The sequence below is a fragment of the Amphiprion ocellaris genome, chromosome 19, assembly GCF_022539595.1.
Source record: "Amphiprion ocellaris isolate individual 3 ecotype Okinawa chromosome 19, ASM2253959v1, whole genome shotgun sequence".
NCBI classification, from domain to species: domain Eukaryota; kingdom Metazoa; phylum Chordata; class Actinopteri; family Pomacentridae; genus Amphiprion; species Amphiprion ocellaris.
Window position 1 is genome coordinate 30961923 of NC_072784.1, and position 20348 is coordinate 30982270.

The window sequence follows — 20348 nt, forward strand, 5'->3', positions numbered from 1 at the left end:
AACTGCAAGTCAGTATTTATTGCTGATGCTGCTTCAGTGTTGAGTGGAGCAAGGTGGTGGAAGCATCATGCCTCAGACTGGTAAAGAACCTGGGGTCAGAATCCAGTTGTTTTATGCAAAGCCTCTCCCATTTCAGCTTCTAACTCCTTCAGAGGAGTCATAGGTGTCTTGGTGGCCTCTCACTAGTCTTTTTAACTCCTTCAGAGGAGTCATAGGTGTCTTGGTGGCCTCCCTCACTAGTCTCTTTTTAACTCCTTCAGAGGAGTCATAGGTGTCTTGGTGGCCTCTCACTAGTCTTTTTAACTCCTTCAGAGGAGTCATAGGTGTCTTGGTGGCCTCTCACTAGTCTTTTTAACTCCTTCAGAGGAGTCATAGGTGTCTTGGTGGCCTCCCTCACTAGTCTCTTTTTAACTCCTTCAGAGGAGTCATAGGTGTCTTGGTGGCCTCTCACTAGTCTTTTTAACTCCTTCAGAGGAGTCATAGGTGTCTTGGTGGCCTCTCACTAGTCTTTTTAACTCCTTCAGAGGAGTCATAGGTGTCTTGGTGGCCTCCCTCACTAGTCTCTTTTTAACTCCTTCAGAGGAGTCATAGGTGTCTTGGTGGCCTCTCTCACTAGTCACTTACTTGCACATATTTTAAGGAGGACCTGCTCTCATTTATGAACCATATTCCCTCCATTTCTTAATGATGGATTTAACTGGACTCCAACAGGTGTACTTCTATTGAGGTAAGGTGCTTGTAATACAGCACTTTTATTTAGGTAAAGGACGTGAATAGCTGCAGCCTACTGATCATATATTTAATTCAGCCCAACAGTGAGACCATTTCATTATTTTGTTGTGATAAACCTTTATTTGGTTACGACACAAAATCCACTATGAATAATGTCAATACCGTACATTCAGTATTTAAGGCTGAAAAAACAATCCCTGTGATGAATGTAAAAGTGGCATTTATGGTAAAAAAAAAATGCAGCAGAACTGTCTGTCAGAAACTGCTGGCGTTTTATAAAGTGTAAGAACCAGGATGATAATTTACACATAGCCTTTACAAATACAGATGCAAATTCTATTTTACACATTAATCTCTGGTACACATTATTAATCATTCACACTTCAATTTCTAAAAAACACTTTGCCAAATGCAAAGCGCCGATAAGTGAGGCTATGAAGCTACTGTACAAAAACACACGACCTTCCAACACAGATGAATATTAAAAAATTAACATGAAGCTGTAAAATTTAACACAGTCTTTCAAAGCACCGGGCAGCATGTGAGGTTTTTAGTTGTGTGCTCAGTGAGTCAGTCACTTCCATGCTGGTAAAATGTGTGGAAAACATCCTCAGACGATTACAACCATAAAACTAAAGTCTGATTTAAGCTGTCAGACCTGTAACCAAGTGCCTTCTTCCATCAGAGTTTATACAACATTAAAGTATTTATTTGAGGCCCGTACGTGACCATGAGGACACTTCTTCTTCTCTGTAGATTAGGGGAAATCTTCAGCAAGGTCCTGCAGAGTGCTTTTGTCAAGACCCAAGTGGATCGCATCTAGATAGTGCAGGAACCTGGAAGGAGAGGAAAAGTTTAGTGTTTGTCTTCATTTCAACAACCTGCACCTCTTTTGTGTCACTTTTCAGATATTTTTGCCTCATTTTGGATGTTTTTCACCTCTTTTGTGTCGCTTCATAGATATTTTTTTCCCTAATTTTAGAGGTTTTCACCCTTTTGTATCACTTTTCAGATATTTTTTGCCTCGTTTTGGTTGGCTTTTGTCTCTTGTGTCCCTTTTCGGACATTTTTGCCTAATTTTGGTTGTTTTCACCCTTTTGTGTCATTTTTCAGATATTTTTACCTCATTTTTGTTGTGTTTCACCCTTTTGTGTCGCTTTTCAGACATTTTTGCCTCGTTCTGGTAGGTTTTTTTTACATCTTTTGTGTCACTTTTCAGGCATTTATGTATTTGTAGGTGTTGCATGCATGCACTGCTTTGCATCTGGTTGCACTCTGACACTGTTATTTTTGTGCTTGTGTCAAAACAAAACCTAAACATCATCTCCACCACATCCTGCCCACCCAGCAAACCTAAAGCTGCAGCTGCTGCTGACCAGAATGATTTCTGCACGCTCACCGTCGCTTCACTTTTCCTCGCTCCTTCAGCTGCTCTGATCTGCAGATGCTGCGTATAATTGGTAAATAGTCCAGAGCGGCTGCCGGTTTGTTGCCAAATACTCCTTTGAGCATCAGACTCTCCATCACTTCTCTCCTCCGCTGGATCAGCCTGGAACCAAACAGATATTAATTCAGTTAAACTGACTGAGGATAAAAATAAAAACAGTTCTGCTATTTCAATTAGCTTTTCCACAGCAACGTGCATCTGACAGTAGATTGGACACCAGCAAGGATCTAGTCAGGAGAAAACAACCTGGATAAGAGCCATAAAACAAGTTTGAGATTGATAATAGGACCTTGGTGACTACAGGCAGTGCAGGAGGGGATAGGAATTATTTTTTTTGCAGTCTGAAGTGCAAAGGTGTTCAGAGAAGTCTTTTCTTAAAGACCGAGAGACTCCCTCACTACTCTCTTTCTTCTAACTCCTTCCAGAGTCACAGATGTCTAGGTGGAATCCCTCATTAGTCTCTTTCAGATAACTCTTTTAGTCTTTACTTAAAGACTGAGAGAGACTCTGCAGATGGAACAGAGTTTGGTAACTTGTTCCACCACCAGGGAACCACAGAGGAGAAGAGTCCAGCTGTGGACCGGCCCTGTTGTAGAGGTTGGATCAGGATCAGGAGTGTAGACCTGAATGATAGAGTTCAGGTAGGAGGGAGCTGTTTTGATTGTGGTTTTGTGTCAGAGTTTTGAGTTTTATGCGGGCAGGAACTGGAAGCCAGTGAAGCGATCTGAACAGCGGGGTGACGTGAGCCGTTTCTGCCTGGTTGAAAACCATCACTGTGGTTTTGAATGCGCTTATCAGAGTTTTGAGTTTCATGTAACTGGAAGCTTTGTAATATCACTCACCGACTGCTGCAGCTCCTTACTGGAGGCCTCCCCTCGTGCATGGTCAAACCTCTGCAGATGATCCAGAATGCAGCAGCACGTCTGGTTTTCAACCAGCCAGAAACAGCTCATGTCACCCCGCTGTTTAGATCGCTTCATAAAATCCAAAACTCTCACACTGGCATTCAAAACTACAGTGAGAACAGCTCCCCTCTACCTGAACTCTCATTCAGGTCTATCCTCCCTCCCTCCGTCCCTCCAACCAAAGGTTCCTGATCCAACCACCACAACAGGCCGGTCCACAGCTGGACTCTTCTCCTCTGTGGTTCCCCGGTGGTGGAACCAGTTACCAGACTATGTTCTATCTGTAGTCTCTCTCAGTTTTTAAGAAAAGACTAAAACCAGCTCTTCTCTGAACACCTTTGCACTTGACAGATGCAAAAAAAGAAAAAAATTCCCATTACGTCTGCACTTTGTTTTATGGCTCTTATCCAGGCTGTTTTCTCCTGACTAGCTGGTGTTGGTTTACTCTCAGAGGAACGTCGCTGTGGATGAAAGCTAAATGAAATTGTAGAACTGGAGGCCAGGGAAGCGCTTGGAACAGCGGGGTGAATACTGAACATGATTAGAATGTGTGACGCTGTGTGAAGACTCACTGTGGCTGACAGAAGCCGTCCTGAGTAAAGCTGTAACCGTCCCGATGAGCCGCCATAGGGAGGCTGAGTTCAGCTGCAGCCTCTTTTCCCAGCTCCCGTCCTATCTGCTGGGCTTTCTCCCACGACTCTGCCACTGAAGCCCGACACTTACGGAAGCTCAGAGCCTCCACAGCTGCCTGGATCTCCAACACATGACCTCCCATCATCCAGCTTCCTCTGTCAGCCTCAACCCTCAGCTCATCTGTCATCCCATCTTTAAGGACTGCACTGACAGGTGACATTCTTCTGTGGAGGTCACCTCCATGTGGGTGGAGCATCAATGACGAGTCCATGTAGGACATGTTGTCAAAGAAGTCCGCTATTGACTCCAGACACTGTGACACTGGGAGGCTTTTCTCTTGTTCTTCAGGAGTCAGCGGCTTCTTTTTAACTCTTTCTGAAACCGTAGTCTCTTTGATGTCCTCTTTAGCCTGAGGAGCGCCCGGCAGCTTGGAGAGAGACACAAATTCATCTTCTGAGTCTGACTGCAGGCCGTCCTGGTCAGCTAGATGGTGTCGCCTCTTGTTCTTCCTCATTCTGGTGGACACTTTGACTGGACTGGCATCTTCTGAGGAATCAGCTAAATCAGTCGTGTGCAGCAGCCTATCGGGTGGCATCGTGTCTGACTGCAGGCAGGTGAGTGACGGCTGCTCTTTTATATCTTGTGATACAAGGACGCTCTGTTCTGGTTTAAATGTGGAGGTGGTCAGCTGTGTGAGGGGTAGAGGTAAGAGTTTCTCCATGTTGGAATAGAGCAGGTCGACTCCTCGTTGTCGGCTGTCTGTCAGCAGCTCCCAGTAAACCGCCTCCTCTCCTGGACTCTGATGAAACAACACACATCCATTTATTGTAAAACAGCTACAGCTTGAAATGAATCATTCATTCGTCAACATCGCCTCCAAAACAAACCAAGTCATATTTGCAATATTTTTTGAAAAATTATTCCTCCTTTTGTTTGCATTTACAGGTCACATTAATGATAATTTCACTAGAATTATCTTTTTTTTCCTCTCAGATTTATTACCATGACTCAGATAAAGAATCCTCCTGAGTAATTCCGTGTTAATGAGACAACAGTCTGAAGAGGCTCTTACATGACCTGCAGCCAGACGGTCCGTACGGGATCCTAACAGAGACTAAACACTGAGCTGGACTGTACAGACTGATCTGTGAAGCACATCGTGTTTCACATTCTAAGAGAAAATATGCATCTATTTGTTGTTGTGCAGCTACATATATTCAAAGTCAGAATATTCTATAGACCAGGGGTGTCAAACATGAGGCCCGTGGGCCAAAACTGGTCCTACAGAGGGTCCAATCCGGCCTGCAGGACGACTTTGTAAAGTGTAAAAATTCCAGAGAAGACATTAACTGGAGATTGTAAATTTGTCAAACTATAAATTTAAAATAATTTCTAGACCATGACAAGTTGTTTTGATCATAAAGTAAAATAATAGACTGTTTATTGTTCTTTTATGTCTCATTTTTGTAATATTTTGTCTTGTTTTTGTTGTTTTTTTGTCTGACTTTTGTTGTTTGTCTCATGTTTCTGTCATTTGTTTCTCATTTTTGTCGTTTTGTGTTTCCTTTTTGTTCTGCTGGTGTTTTTTGTGTGTGGGGGGGGTGGGGGTTCCAAATATTCGGATCTCAAAATAAATATTCGGGTTCAGCCCTAATTGGTTTTGTGTGTCATTTTTGTCGTTTTGCGTTTTTTTTTGTCTCACTTATGTTGTTAGTCAGTTTTTTTTTTGTCGTTTTCTCGCTTTTGTCATTTGTCCATTTTTTGTTGCTTTCTAACTTTTTTGTCAAATACTCTATCATTCACTTCCAGATAGCTGTGACTAAATGTTGTGTTCCTTTGTAGACACTGTGATCTGGAAGTTGTAATGTGGAAATGATAAACTGTGGCTGAATGTTGCTGAAATTGAATTTACCTTTCTTCAGAAATTTCAGGTTGTTCATGATGTTTTGTAAAAAGATATTTCATTAAATAGAAACATTTTCAGAATGTACTTTTTTGCACTAAAACAAAGGAAACAATAGGAGTTGTGGTTATTTATAGGTTATTTTGCTGTGATTGTGCTGGTCTGGATCACTGGAGATCAGATTGGGCTGAATGTGGACCTGAACTAAGATGAGTTTGACACCTCTGCTGTAGACCATTTAGTGCGACTAACTGCCAAAATGTTTGCAAACATGAAGTACTTGAATTCAATGTGGACTTTTAGATTACTGCCTGTACACACAATGCTAGGTGGCAGCTGAATGCACCAACAGGAAGGAATTAACACTTTTAAACCTGTAAAATTCAGTAACTTTAACATAAACGAATATAATCATGGGTTTCAATACGATGAATTAGCTGTGTTGAGCAACTTTCAGTTTGATAATAAACAAAAATAAACTTTGTAGACAAGCTTTACGAGACCTATACCCTGCCACATATGTGAACTGTAAATAAACAGGATTTACTGGGCTATAAATCCAGTGTTGTGGCTCTTTTAGGAGGTTGTTGCTTAGTAATGTTTATGTGCAGTTTACCCTGAGCAGCTCCCAGATGTCAGCCTCTGGTTGAATGTTCAGCAGACCCAGTTTGCTCTCAGTGCAGCCAGCATCACAGGGAGGCAGAACAGAATCATCTGCTGCCTCTTCAGTCTCTGGTTTCAGATTAGCTTTTAAGACAAAAAGAGGGAAAACACTTGTTAAAACATTCAACAAAAAAGGAAAAACATATACATTAGAGGCTAATTATGATGCAAACCTAGCAGGATACTGACAACGATGTTATTTAGATTTTTCCAGCTCATTTTCTTACCGTTTTTGGACGTCTGCACTGATGGTTGTGCACCACGGCGTCCTCCTGCGCTGCGAGTCCAGAACTGCAGCTGCAGTAAACTCTGCCTGATGTCACAGCTGTTCAGTTTAAGCAGAGAGCTGATGTCCATTGGGTCCGTCCTCATGTCCTCAGCCAGACACAGCAGCTGCAGGTAGCTGCTAACGTTCCACTGGAGCAGGGAGACAAAAGGATAAATGAAACATTTAATTAAAATGAAGCCACAATAAACAAAACAATCAGGTTCAGGAATCCTGCACTCACCAGGGAGGGTGTTTTAAAATGAATTTCCTCAAAGCTTCCATCAAACATGGAGCTGAAAGCTGGATCTAAAGAACAAAGGAGATTTATTTTAGACTCAGAGACATGACGGTGCATAAAAATACAATAAATGACTTCTGCTCATACTAACCGCTGGTGGTGAGGATGACTGGCCTCTTGGTCGTGGTCATGAACGTCTTGATGGCAGCTAGAAACCCTGAGTCATCGTCAAAAATAACGTCCACTTCTTCAAACAGGATGAGCGACGTTGCCGTCTTCTTGCTCTGTTCTTCGCTGTTCTTCTCTTTCAGCGTGGCAGCTGCTGATAACTTGGCTGTTTGCTTACCGACACCTTCATTTGCCTTTTTCTTAGAAGCAGCTACAAGAAGACATGAGGGTGATGAGAAAAACTGGAAAAAACTTGATGAAAGCTTTGCATGGAGGCTGAATCATCAAACAGATTAAAAGTTCACACTCTAAATGTATACTACTGTTCAAAAGTTTGGGGTCACTTAGAAATGTCGTTATTTTTGAAAGAAAAGCAGTTTTTTATTGAAGATAGCATTAAATGAATGATAAATCCAGTGTAGACATTGTTAATGTGGTAAATGACTATTGTAGCTGGAAACAGCTGATTTTTAATGGAATATCTCCATAGAGGTACAGAGGAACATTTCCAGCAACCATCACTCCTGTGTTCTAATGCTACATTGTGTTAGCTGATGGTGTTGAAAGGCTAACTGATGATTAGAAAACCCTTGTGCAGTTATGTTAGCACAAGGATAAAAGTGGGAGTTTTCATGGAAAACATGGAATTGTCTGGATGACCCCAAACTTTTGAACAGTGGTGTATATTTACCTGTTTTTTCGTTTTTTGTAGTGTTCGGTGGCTCCTTGTTGGCAGGTTGACCCATTTTAAAGAAGTTGGCCAAAGAGGTCGGAGCCAGATTTCCTCTTTTGGAACCTCTTGGTGACTGAGGATGTTTCCTGGGAGAGGAAACCACCCTGCGAGGAGAGTTAACCTTCCCTGAAACACGAAGAAGGCAGAACATAAGCTCATGCTCGGTCTCCATAAAACAGATCATTTCCCACTCATGACAAATCGTATTCTCTGCACGTACTTGGAGATGTTCCAGGTTTGGCGGCTCCAGCGCTGCTGCTGGTGCCATAGCTGTTGAAGTAGGAGGGTTTGTGGGCGTTGACCCCCTGACTGTCCACCTGGTGGGACTGAGTGGCTTCTTTCAGCTGCGACAGTATAAGACGACCACTTCGCTGAGATGAAGCATTCACCTCGAACACCTTTAGAGGGAATAAGGACACAGTTATGAGGCTGTCCACCCACCAAACACCGCTGTTTGAAATGCATGTCACACATTTATTTAACAAAATTAGGAAAAGACAAGCAACATCATAAGGAAAGAGCACCTCTAATATATCATCACAACTGGAAAAATGAATGGAAAGAGAGGCCGAGACAGACAGTGAATGAAGATGATAGACAGACTGACATCATGGCTACACAAGGAACAATCAACAGTCACAATTCAGAAAGCTAAAGATTGGATTAGATGGAGAAATGATGGCCTACGCTGAATGGCATGGATTGATTGTCAAACATTTGTACCTTGAAGCCGAGCTCCTGAGCACAAGCGTAGACTGCAGCCGTCTTTCCAACTCCAGTGGGTCCCGTGATGAGCATCGTATTACACATGTCCTCTAAATCCTGGGAGTCCTCCTCTCCACAGTCCCAGTCTGAGTCTGCACACAAACAAACCACAGTGGAGTCAAAACATCCATCCATCCATCCATCATCTATACACCGCTTAAACCTTATTAGGGTCACAGGAGCGGAGTCTATCCCAGCTGACTGAGGGTGAAGGTTCACCTGGACAGGTAACAGTCTATCACAGGTTCACCTGGACAGGTAACAGTCTGTCACAGGTTCACCTGGACAGGTAACAGTCTATCACAGGGCTACACATAGAGACAAACAATCACACTCACATTCACACCTATGGACAATTTAGAATCACCAGTTAACCTCAGCATGTTTTTGGACTGTGGGAGGAAGCTGGAGAACCTAGAGAAACCCACACATGCAGGGAGAACATGCAAACTTCATGCAGAAAGATCCCAGGAAGGCGAGGATGCGAACCGGGGATCTTCTAGCTGCAAGGCGACAGTGCTAACCACCAATCTACTGTGCATCCCCAAAACAAGCAGCAGAAGAAAAGAAGATCAGCGTTCTTCTCATCTCTCACCGTTGCTGCCTTCCTCTAGTTTCTTGTCTTTCTGCTTTTTTCTCTCTTCTCGGTCTGCACGGAGTTTCCATTCCTTCAGCCAACTGGACAAAAACAAAAGGATCCATGCAGTCAACCATTATCCCAAACACAGTGATTATCATTTTACAGCTACAGGTGGGTTTCCTCACCTGTGCAGCCTCCTCACTGAGGCGCCGTTGTCTATAATGTCACTGGAGTGCTGAGGCTGGTATTTGTCCGTCCACAACACGTCCTCCTTCACCACATCTGCAGGAAAAAGGAGTTTCAGGAGGTAAACTGGGGTTTGCAATAACCAACAAAAACAGTTTGCATGTTTTACAGTAATTTAAAACGCTGTTATAAGAAGCAGCTCTAACAATGAGGACATAATGACCTTACTACCAAATCTCTTAAATGAAATTTGTCTGACCAGTTCAGTGGGTGAGTTATTCACGCACATCTTATGTTTAGATAATAATACACCGTCTGCAGTGAAGTGGTGGCTTTTCCTGTCTTCGTTCCAAGAATTTAGATGTATTTGACTCTGATAACAAGAACTGACATAACTTATGAGTGGTAGTTTCCTGGTTATACCTCATTTGCCGATTGCCTGATTTCAGCTTCCTCAGATGTAATTTTGCCAGCTATACATTTATATCAGAATTCAATGATTCAATTCACACATTTTGCCTCCACACCTTTGTTTCCAGCTTCCAAAAGGACGTTGTCTAGTATTAACACAGAATCGTCCTCGGCCGGGACGGGAGCAGCTTTGAGTGAAGGCTTCGCGTTCTCCTCCTCCAGCTTGGACCTCTGAGCTCGTCTCGTACGTCCTCCCCTTCTCATCGGCTCTGGTTCTGCCATGGAGATTTTCTCTTCTGATTGGCTGGATCGCTGCTTCTTAGCCACCTTCCCTGTGTTTTCCCTGTTGTCGTCCCTCCTCTTCCTCTTCCCTCCTGCTGGCTCGGCTGGCAGCGGGGTGCTTGTGGTTCTGGTTAAACCTTCTGGTTCTAGTAAGTAAAAAAAAAAAAAAAGGAAAATTCTGAACTCATTCACCAATCTGATGCTGATAGAAATGACAAAAGAGATTGTGCTTAACAAGCTAGAATAAACTGCTAATGCAACCTCATGCCTTGTAGTAACAGCTCATCGGATACCGACCTGAAGCCGTGAACTGCTGCTGATGCTCAGTGCGTCTCTTCAAGAAGCGAGTGATGAACTTCTGTGCAGGAAACTGAGGGTTGGAGGTGCTGAGCTCTTCGACGAGAAGCTGACGAACACTTTCAGAGATCTCAGGTCTCCAGCCGGAACCCTGAAAAGAGAAAGAAAATATTGCGATTGGTTTATTTATCAGAGAACATCCCAGACAAACCTATTAATAAGACAATTGTGTCATTCGATGAGAACAATTGAGCTTGGACAACTATTTCAACACACCCTTTCACAGAAGCTCCTACAGGCGGGAGTCGTCTTCACACAAAGGGAACCACCAACAGATGGAAGCGGTTTGGATGTTCGGTTACTAAACTCCTTCAGATGGCTCAGTAATGAAGACTCAGGCCATGACAGACTCCAAAGAGGGCAATCTGTGAAAAAACAACAGCTGGTCTCCACCCAGTAGCTTGGCACGTACCTTCAGAGCTACAACATTTATGTTTCTAAGAAGGAGTAACGTACCATCTGGTGGCTGCGTCGTGTGTGCGACTGGCTGGAAGGTGGAACAGGAGAGCGAGTACGCCTCCTTCGTGGCAGCCGTCTTGGCAATCTGTTTTCTAAAGGACTCGGGTAAACCGCTCTTCAAGAATTCCCTGCGTGCCCTGAACTGCTCGTCGTCCTGGGAGTTCTCGGAGCCCTCGTGGCTGCTCTCGTCAAAGATGGAAATCACTGCCGACGCCCTACGAGGAGCCTTCTCTTGGCCCAAAGAGGCCACTTTGGAGTCTGTCACACATTAAATATAAAACAGTTAGACAAAGTTACAACAAAATAATGACACAGAATAGCTCATATTAGAGTGTGAAGGACTACCTAGGACAAGCTTGGCGTCTTTGCCGGAAAGTGAGGCTTTTCCCAGAACGTCATTAAGGCTGCGTAAAGGCTTCTGGGTTGTGCTCTTTTGAGGAGCATCAGTCTGGTCCTCCTCCACACAGATGATAGAATCCTGACAAAATAAACCACATAATAAATAAGAAAAGCACTAAGAGAGTGCAGTACTCCTCCAAGGCTGCTCATTCTCCCTTATGGCACTGTCCGAAATGCAGCATTTGTTTATTAGTTAGTCTGATTGAATTTCCCTTTGGGCATAAATAAAGTTCTTGTATCGTATTCAGCACTAATAAAAACCCACCACCTGCAGACTACACTTCTCTTATCAGAGGTTCAAATCATATTTTTAGTCATTTGGAACAAATTTTCTGTTATTATAGGAGCATTTTGACATGTCTCAAAGTTTTTTTGGATCAATTCTTGACTCATTTTGGACAAATTTCAAGTAATTTTAAACAAGTTTTGAGTCATTTAGGACATTTCTCTCATTTTAGACCCATATGTATTCATTCTGGACACATTTTAAGTCCTCTTGCACAAGATTTTGTCATTTCAAATGAGTTTTGAGTACTTTATGACAATTTTTTTTCCCATTTTTGACACATCTTAAGAAATTTTGGGTAACTTTTGAGTCATTTAGGAAAAATTTTCTGTGATTTCAGGAGCGTCTTGAAATGCTTCAATTTTTTTCATGATTACAAATCACGGCAACATAGAATGTGTTGTTGTCATGGTTACAACAAAAAAATAGATGTTTTACTGAAGATAAAATAAATTATGAAGTCCACAACAAGGCTGAGACTTTAATGTGAACATCATGTTTAAATGTATTTGTGTCCAAGTATTTAAGTTTGGATGACAAGTTAAATGAATCTGACTACATTACGGGTCGTAGCTCATGTTTCTTCCATCTGTACAATGATCTTACTTCTGCCTCCTCACTTTAAAACTATAAAGTAATGATGGTAGTTTATTTTCCTCGCTGCCGGTCCACTGTACCTCGTCTTCACAGTAGCTCCTCCTGACGGACACCTCGGTTCGTGACGACCGCCTTAAGCTGCTCTTCTCCTCCGTTGAGCTTTTCTTACTCTGCTGGATCACTTTGGCTTTTTCCACTAATTTCTTTGCCTGCTTCCTTTTCTTAGACTCATTTGATGTCTGAAAAAAGATATTAGAACAACATCTAAATACTGTATGTCAATCTTTTTAATCAATTAAATTTTGAATCTGAAAAACGCCATACTTACTTTAGTCGTGTTTATGCCATTTCCTCCTTCAGTCTTGGAAGCATTTCTATGGACTCTAGTAAACTTAATCCTTATGCAGAAATGGAAATAAAACAATTGGAGCATTAATAAAACTGAACATTTAAAGCACATTAGAGATGCATAGCTTAAAAAATGAAAAATTAACTGCATGCATGAGTCACCTGATTGGACTTTCTTCTGCATCAGGTGGACACAACATCTCAGCTACAAAGACGCCTCTCTTGGACTTGCGTGTCTTTGGAGTGGACATCTCTGCAGGGCTGTCCAGAGGTGAAGCAGCGTCTGCAGCATGCTTCAGCTCATTCTGTTTCCTGGTTCTTCTGACAGGAGTTGTTAGTTTGGTTTCAGGAGCTGGTCGGATGGCAGCCTGACGTCTGGATCTCCTCGCAGCAGGAACAGATGGAGCTGAGGTGACGGGAGGCTCCTCCGTTTTGTCCTGAATCTCAACAATCGTTTCTTCTTCTTCAGCAGGAGCTGAGATGGATGTCGCCTCCGTTTCCTCTTCAGCTTTTTTTCTGCCTCGTCTTGCCGGTTTCTTTGTCGTGGCTGTCTGTTCCTGAGAGGCTTCCTCAACAGAGACTGGAATTACATCATGATCTTCAGCAGCTTCCAGAACATTCTCTCCAGGTTGCTTCTGCTTGCCTTGGCTCTTGACCGCTTTGGTTTTGGACACATCCAGGCTCGGCTGTTTGAAGGCAGCCATGAACTGCTTCCTCTCTGCCTCGCTGCACTTAGGAATGGATTCGCTCTCGAGCACCGCCAACTCTAAATCCTCCTCTTGAAGAACCACATTGGACTTCCGTTTGACGGTCAGAGAAGGAGACGGAAGTTGGTGTCCAGGCTCTGGAGAAGACGAGGTGACCTCTGCGGGACTATTCACTCCTTTTCTTCGGTTGAAGATCGACGCTAACTTTCCCACTGCCTTGGCTGCTTCTGGTTTGGGTGAGACTGTGTGAACTTCAGCCTGGATGGTGATGGTTCGAGGTGAGACCTGGACAGACGGCTCCCCAGAATCTGGATTTTCTTCAGCTTTGGGGATGTCCAGCTGGTCTGAGTGCATTTCCTCTGCCTCAGCTGTGTTTTTACTTCCATCTTCTTTGCTCCGCTCCTCTTTTACGTCCTCTTCAGCCTCGTCCTGACTCTGACTCCGCACAAAATCCTCGAAGGAGATTGTGACTGTGCTGTTGTTGAGCTGAGAGTCCTCGTCCAGATTGACCTCCATGCTAACATCACATAAGGAGCTCTCTGCTTCTTTCTCCTCCATCTCTGAATGCTTTGCCTCCTGTTGCTGCCTCTTTCTAGTGTGTCGTGCAGCAGTTTTGACTTGTTTTGCTTCATCTCTTGAGGGTGCAACTGGAGATAACTCAGTGGTGTTTAGTGCTGGTTTAGGTTCGCTTTTGTTCCCACATTTGGAACTACCTTCATGACTCTGAGCCCACTCATCAGCCTTTGATTTCCCTGCAGTGACACAACCATCAGCACTGAGCTGGGCCAGTAGAGCTGCTGTATCGCTGCCAAGGATCCCAGTGGTGCTGACTTCTTCTGCTGCTGAATCTTTGCTTTCAAGTCGTTCTTCTACAATTATGCAGCTTTCCTCCTCAGTGGAACTAACAGTTGCAGCTGTCACAAGTTTCCTTGCAGCTCTGCTCGCCTTTCTACCCCGTTTCTGAGGCGGCTGCTTCCCCTCCTCTGGACTGCTGTGTTTCTCTGCAGTGTGAGGCCTCTGACAGTTTTCTTTAGATTGTTCTGGTGACTTTTCTTTGGAGGTCGGAGCCTTCCGGCTAAAGTAGTCCATGATGTTGTTGGAGCGAGGAGGGGAAAAGGGTTTCTCCATAGGTTTGACCACAGGAGAGAAATAGTTTGTGATTGTCTTGACAACAGGACTTCCTCCATCTTTGCGAGATTTCTTGCAAGGCTGTTCAAAGAGAGATAAAGTTCATTAAACACAAGAATGCAAAGGAATTACGGCTGCACAGTGAATCATTTCTGCATTAACATTGTGATGTATGCATGAGAAACAGTTGCCTTGCAGGAACTGTGATGTCAAGCAAGATATTAATTTACATTTATTTTTTGCTGCTTGATACAAAAAGAAAACTTGCTCAGTTCTCATTTTTCAAGACTAATCTTCAAGAAAGTCTCTGGGATATGTTGAGTTTTTTTAAATTTTATTTACACCCAGGGTTTGTTGACAAGCAAGCTTCACATGTGCATCAAAATGAACAAAGAACATGAGAGAAACTGTGAAAATTTGATTGCAAAAAGACATGGGACAACAGTTTTAATGAAATATGTTGGCTACAGAAAGGACGGTGTTTGCCAACACACATTTGTTTGACCATTTAAATCATGGGATTCAAACATGTGGCCCACAGGTCAAAACCGGCCCACCAGAAGGTCCAATCCGGCCCACCAGACTTTGTAAAGCGTAAAAATTCCAGAGAAGACATTAACTGCAGATTACAAATTTGTAAAACTATAAATTTAAAATAATTTCCAGACCATGATAAGTTGTTTTGATCATAAAGTAAAATTCTAGATTGTTCATTGTTCTTTTGTTGTTTGGTGTCTCATTTTTGTAATATTTTGTCTTGTTTTCATTGGTTTTTTTGTTATTTTGTGTACTGTATTTGTCGTTTTGGGTTTTTTTCTGTCTCATTTGCATTGTTTACTTTTTTGTCTTTGTTTCTCGCTTTCATTTTTTGTCAAATATTTGTTGTTTGTAAATTTGTTGCTTTCTAACTTTTTTGTCTCTTTTTTGTGTCATTTTGTGTTTTGTCTAATTTTTTGTTGCTTTGTTTCTCGCTTTTGTCGTTTTGCATCTCGTTTTTGTAATATTTTGTCTTGTTTTTGTTGTTTTGTCTTTTTTTGTGAAAAAAAAAATCCTACATCATTCAGTTCCAGATGACTAACTGTTTTGTGCCTTTGTAAATAAACTGTGATCTATAAGTTGTAATGTGTAAATGATTAACTGAGGCATAATGTTGTTGAAATTGAATTTATAATCAGGTTGTTCATTATGTTTTGTAAAAAGATAATTCCTTAAATGTGAATAATTCCAGAATGTATTTTTTTGCACTAAAACAAAGGAAACATTTGGAGTTGTGGTTATTTATAGGTTATTATGCTGTGATTTTACTGGTCTGGCTCACTGGAGAGCAAATTGGGCTGAATGTGGACCTGAACTAAGATGAGTTTGACACCTCTGATTTAAATCATCACCACAAAGTTCTGCATTATAAGCATAAAGTTAGAATGCTATTCAAAGAGAAAATGACAAAAGTTCCAAATGGCTTTTTCAAAACTATTTCTCTTACACATAGAGTTATTCCAGTCATACAAAGAAAACTGCTGGATGTTTTCATATCGCAAAATATACAGCAAGATAATGCAATGTCATTTTTCCCCCTAAGAATGAAGGAAAACTATTTCCAATGTAACATCTGGTGCATGCCATGTAAAGTCCCCATAAGTGTCGTAAACATACCTGAGTGTCAAAGTCCTCGATGACAGAAGCCATAGCCACAACACCAGCCATAATTCAAAGAGACCTGAAGCAAAAGAAAGCATCATTATACACACATCTGGAAGAGCTGTACACCAACAACAATAACTGTGTTTCCTGGCCGACCAGTGGACGATGTTTTCTGTAATGCAAACTAATATTCCTCAAAACAATGTCAGAAAAGGAGCTTCCTCTCCCTGTCTGTCTTATTCCTTGGTTTATTTAGTATTAAACTCAATTTAATCTACTCACTGTTACAGAATCTGGAAATATCTGCACCTTTGTACCTACTACTCTATGTATGAATTAACTGAATCTACACGTTTACATACAGCTGCACAACAACTGTAATTGTTGTACATTTATGCTTATATGTTCAGCAATGTGCAACATCAGTTAATGTTTTCATTGCTGTTAATACAAATAAGCTATCTGACTGTTTTTACATACACGAACGGAAGATTTTTCTACTACATTCATATTTTCCTATTTCTTACAGTACATTTAATACATTTAGTATGTAATTTCATATTTTCATTCCTCTGATGCAATATTTCAGTTTCATAGATAACATATTATTATCATATTTCATTATCATGTGCAATATTACTTATATTACCTCAGTATAATTGCCAGCATTGCTTTTTGCTGTTCTGTCCTAGCCTTATTCTAGGCATCTTATTTTATTTAAGTACTAACATCTTGTTGCTTTTCTATGTTTCAGGCACTGCATTTCCCATGTTGTGTCATTTTGCTTATTTCTGAGAAATATGACACAAGATTTTCCATATCTTGTCTTATTCTAGCACAAATGCTGATTAGAAACCCTTATTTTACTTTAACAACTGTTTCAATAAATGCCGCACATGCGACCTGTGGGCCAAAACCGGCCCTCCAGAGGGTCCAATCCGGCCCTAAAAGTGTAAAAATTCCAGAGAAGACATTAACTGCAGATTGTAAATTAGTAAAACTATAAATTTAAAATCATTTCTAGACCATGACAAGTTGTTTTGATCATAAATTAAAATTGTTCATTGTTCTTTAGTCATTTTGTAAGTCATTTTTGGAATATTTTGTCTTGTTTTTGTTGTTTATTGTCTGACTTTTGTTGCTTGTCTCATGCTTTTGTTTCTCATTTTTGTCGTTTTGTGTTTCCTTTTTGTCTTGCTTGCGTTGTTTGTCTCTTTTTTTGCCACTGTTTGTTGCTTTTGTGGTTTTGTGTGTCCTTTTTGTAATATTTTGTCTTCTTTTTGGTTGTTTTGTGCCATTTTGATCACAAGTCATTGTTCTTTTGTCATTTTGTGTGTCATTTTTTGAAGGTTTTGACGTGTTTTGTTGTTTTTTTTGTCTGACAGAAATGTTTTTTTTTCTCTAAAATAAAAGGGAAACATTTGGAGTTGTTGTTATTCATAGGTTACTACGCTCTGATTTTACTGGTCTGGCCCACTTGAGGTCAAACTGGGCTGAATGTGGAACCTGAACTAAGATGTTTGACACCTCTGATCTAAAGTCTCACACTGCGTACAGTACAGCATTAATACAGTGATGCCCAGTGTTCTGGTAAAGTAAACTCGGTATAAACACGTTAGTAAACAGCACATTTACATGAATATTGCGGTATTATAGGTGAGTACTCCTGACATGGCGCCCAGCACTTCTTCCAGTTTTTATGCTAAATGACAGATGGACAAACACAAAAACAAAGACACTCACCCACGAAGCTGAACCGGTAACTTGCTCTAACTTTAGTTTTCTTGCCGTTTACTGTTACTTTGTACGTGTGTGCGAGTGAAAAACAGCGGAAAATCTCATTGTGTGCTTTGGACAGCTGTTGGTTACCGGTGTAAGTTTAAAACAACAAGCTAGCACACTTGGCTGGATGCTAGTTCCAAAGCAGCTCCGCTCCTCGTAGCTCCCAAAAGTGCCCCAAACATTTTCCCCGTCGGACGCGAAAACATGGACTCAAAGCGCGGGACAGATATTTCTTAAACTGCTTCGAACTGAAATTCAAAATTCATGCTTTTCTGATGTTTGCTGCTCTTTCAAAAACGCGCCAGACCCGGTCGAGGACGAACGGCGCCAAATATACGCGACCTTTGACGTGCCACGGTTCCACCAATCACAGCGAAGGAAACGCTTCCGCCCTCCCATGACGCAGCCTGCCCATAACAAAGATGGCGTCTGGTGTCTTGTTTAACGGAGAGGAAAAATCCACAGCGACCTCTGCAGGTTGAATGTGGGAAATTCTCCCCCATATAAATTCTGCCAGTGAAAACTTATCAAGCTAGAATAAAACATAACTATTGTAGTATCTGACCTGAGACATGTGTTACTTTTTGGAATGTGTTTTTGTAAGTTCTGCAGTTTTGAGGTCGAAGGGGTCAGTATGCCTAGGGGGGTTGATGGATTAGGCTCTTTGTCTGGTCGGTGGGGCTCTGTTATCAACAGAAACCATATGTTGAGTTTCACAAACAACTATAAACCTATTTAAGTGAGCTCAGAATGTTATTCTGTGAGGTTCATATTGGCTGAGAATTCTCCATCGGGCAGTCTATGGTGCCTGATCAGATGCTGTTTTCTTTGAAATAAAATTATTACACAAACAAGATGGTGTCAGCGGATGTTTCGTCTTCACCTGCACATATATTACAAAATCACCTGGATGAAAATAAAAATATAGCAATGCTAATGTTTGGATAAATGTCCTTTTGATGATTTTTACCTCATCCAGGTGCTTTTGGTTACATCTTTGTCTCCACTGGACAGAATTGGTGCAGTTCAACTAAATTTATTGTCTTTCTGACATAATCTTGTTTCTTCACCACAGTCCCCATGTTCTTGATGGGTTTAAGTCAGGACTATGGGGAGACCAGTCTAAACCTTCATTCTAGCCTGATGGAACCATTTCTTTACCACGTCTGATGTGTGTTTGGACTCATTGTCTTGGTGAAACATCCAACTGTGTCCAAGATCAACCTTCTGCTGATGATTTGAGATTTTCCTGAAGAATGTGGAGGTAATCCTCCTTCTTCTTTATTCCATTTATTTTGTATAAAGCTCCAGTTCCAGAGAGCATGATACTGCCACCTCCATGCCTGATGGTAGGTTTGGTGTTATTGGGGTTAAGGTCTCACCTTCTCTCTTCCAAACATAATTCTGATCAATTTTTCTTCCATCTGACCACAGAACTTTCCTCCAGAAGGCCTATTCTTTGTCCATGTGATCAGCAGCAGACTTGAGTGGAGCATTAAGGTTCTGCTTCTAGAGCAAGAACTTCCTTCTTCATGGAGCTCATCAGCTCATGTTGATGTAAAACCCTGTGGACACTGACAGCTGTGTTCCAGCAGCTTATCATTCAATCAGACCTGCTTTTTGATGGTTTTTGGTTGACCCTTGACCATCCTGACCAATGGTCTCTCAGCAGCAGGTGATAGTTTGTGTTTTTTCCTGATGGTGGCAGTAACACAACTGGACCATGAACTTTATACTGACAGACAGATGATTTTTGGATCTGAAGCTGCTTTGAAATGGCTCCAAGTGATTTTCTTGGCTTGTTCATGTCAGTGATCTGCTTTTTCAGATTTTTGCTGAGCTCCTCAGACTTTGATGAGTATATCAGACTGGCACTATTTGAATTGTCTCTGAGGAGTCAGCAGCTGTATTCAATCTTAGTTACGAGAACTTAAGAGGTCAATAATAAAAATTGATTAAAACAGCTTCCTACATCACCAAAACTGATCATTAAAGTTGTGAAATGGATATTTTTAAGCTGTTTTTCCAGAAGATCTATAATAGATCTATGAATGCATTAAAATCCATGATTGTTTTTTGTGACAATGATGCATGTGCTTCAAAGATTTCATCCTAGAAAATTAACAGTTGTAGGAATCATTGGGAACTAAAGATGTACGTGATCATCACTACCGTTCAAAAGTTTGGGTCACTTAGAAATGTCCGTATTTTTGAAAGAAAAGCATTTTTTTCCAATGAAGATGACATTAAATGAATGATAAATCCAGGGTAGACATTGTTAATGTGGTAAATGACTATTGTAGCTGGAAACAGCTGATTTTTAATGGAATATCTCCATAGGGGTACAGAGGAACATTTCCAGCAACCATCACTCCTGTGTTCTAATGCTACATTGTTTTAGCTAATGGTGTTGAAAGGCTCATTGATGATTAGAAAACGTTTGTGCAGTTATGTTAGCACATGGATAAAAGTGGGAGTTTTCATGGAAAACATGGAATTGTCTGGGTGACCTCAAACTTTTGAACGTTAGTGTACATGATGTTTACAAGCGTATGTAAACTTTATTTCTAAATGTATGTGTATTGGTATTATGAATGACATCACTTTACTTGTGTTTTCAGTGAGCGGAGACATGCCCTCGAACTTCGGGAGCACATCAGATCTTCAGAGAAAGAACCTTCACGTGTCTCAGTGGCTCAACACTGGAGGTGGAACATCTGAAGCCACCTC

At 41.5% G+C, this 20348-nt stretch overlaps 1 protein-coding gene across 1 annotated transcript; it reads right to left on the reverse strand.

The window, feature by feature from the left end:
• Positions 1-824: 824 nt before the first annotated feature.
• Positions 825-17962, reverse strand: atad5a (ATPase family AAA domain containing 5a). The gene is made up of 22 exons (XM_023270838.3): positions 17580-17962; positions 15849-15912; positions 12523-14276; positions 12341-12410; positions 12093-12251; positions 11076-11208; positions 10728-10988; positions 10488-10636; positions 10212-10362; positions 9749-10060; positions 9221-9317; positions 9051-9133; positions 8414-8547; positions 7911-8088; positions 7649-7816; positions 6941-7168; positions 6793-6857; positions 6511-6700; positions 6237-6367; positions 3657-4516; positions 2132-2281; positions 825-1568 (listed from the first exon to the last, which is right to left on the reverse strand). Exons 2-22 carry the CDS (start codon positions 15897-15899, stop codon positions 1490-1492), a joined length of 5403 nt encoding a protein of 1800 aa, XP_023126606.2. The 5' UTR covers positions 15900-15912; positions 17580-17962; the 3' UTR covers positions 825-1489.
• Positions 17963-20348: the final 2386 nt, after the last annotated feature.

Excerpts from the sequence above, each read along its gene's own strand:
- atad5a (XM_023270838.3), bottom strand. The coding sequence starts at position 15,899 with ATGGCTGGTGTTGTGGCTATGGCTTCTGTCATCGAGGACTTTGACACT. Across the intron at positions 10,363-10,487 it reads GTAGGAGCTTCTGTGAAAGG|GGTTCCGGCTGGAGACCTGA; the intron begins GTGTGTTGAAAT and ends TTCTCTTTTCAG. Across the intron at positions 2,282-3,656 it reads GACGGCTTCTGTCAGCCACA|GCTGATCCAGCGGAGGAGAG; the intron begins GTGAGTCTTCAC and ends GTTTGGTTCCAG.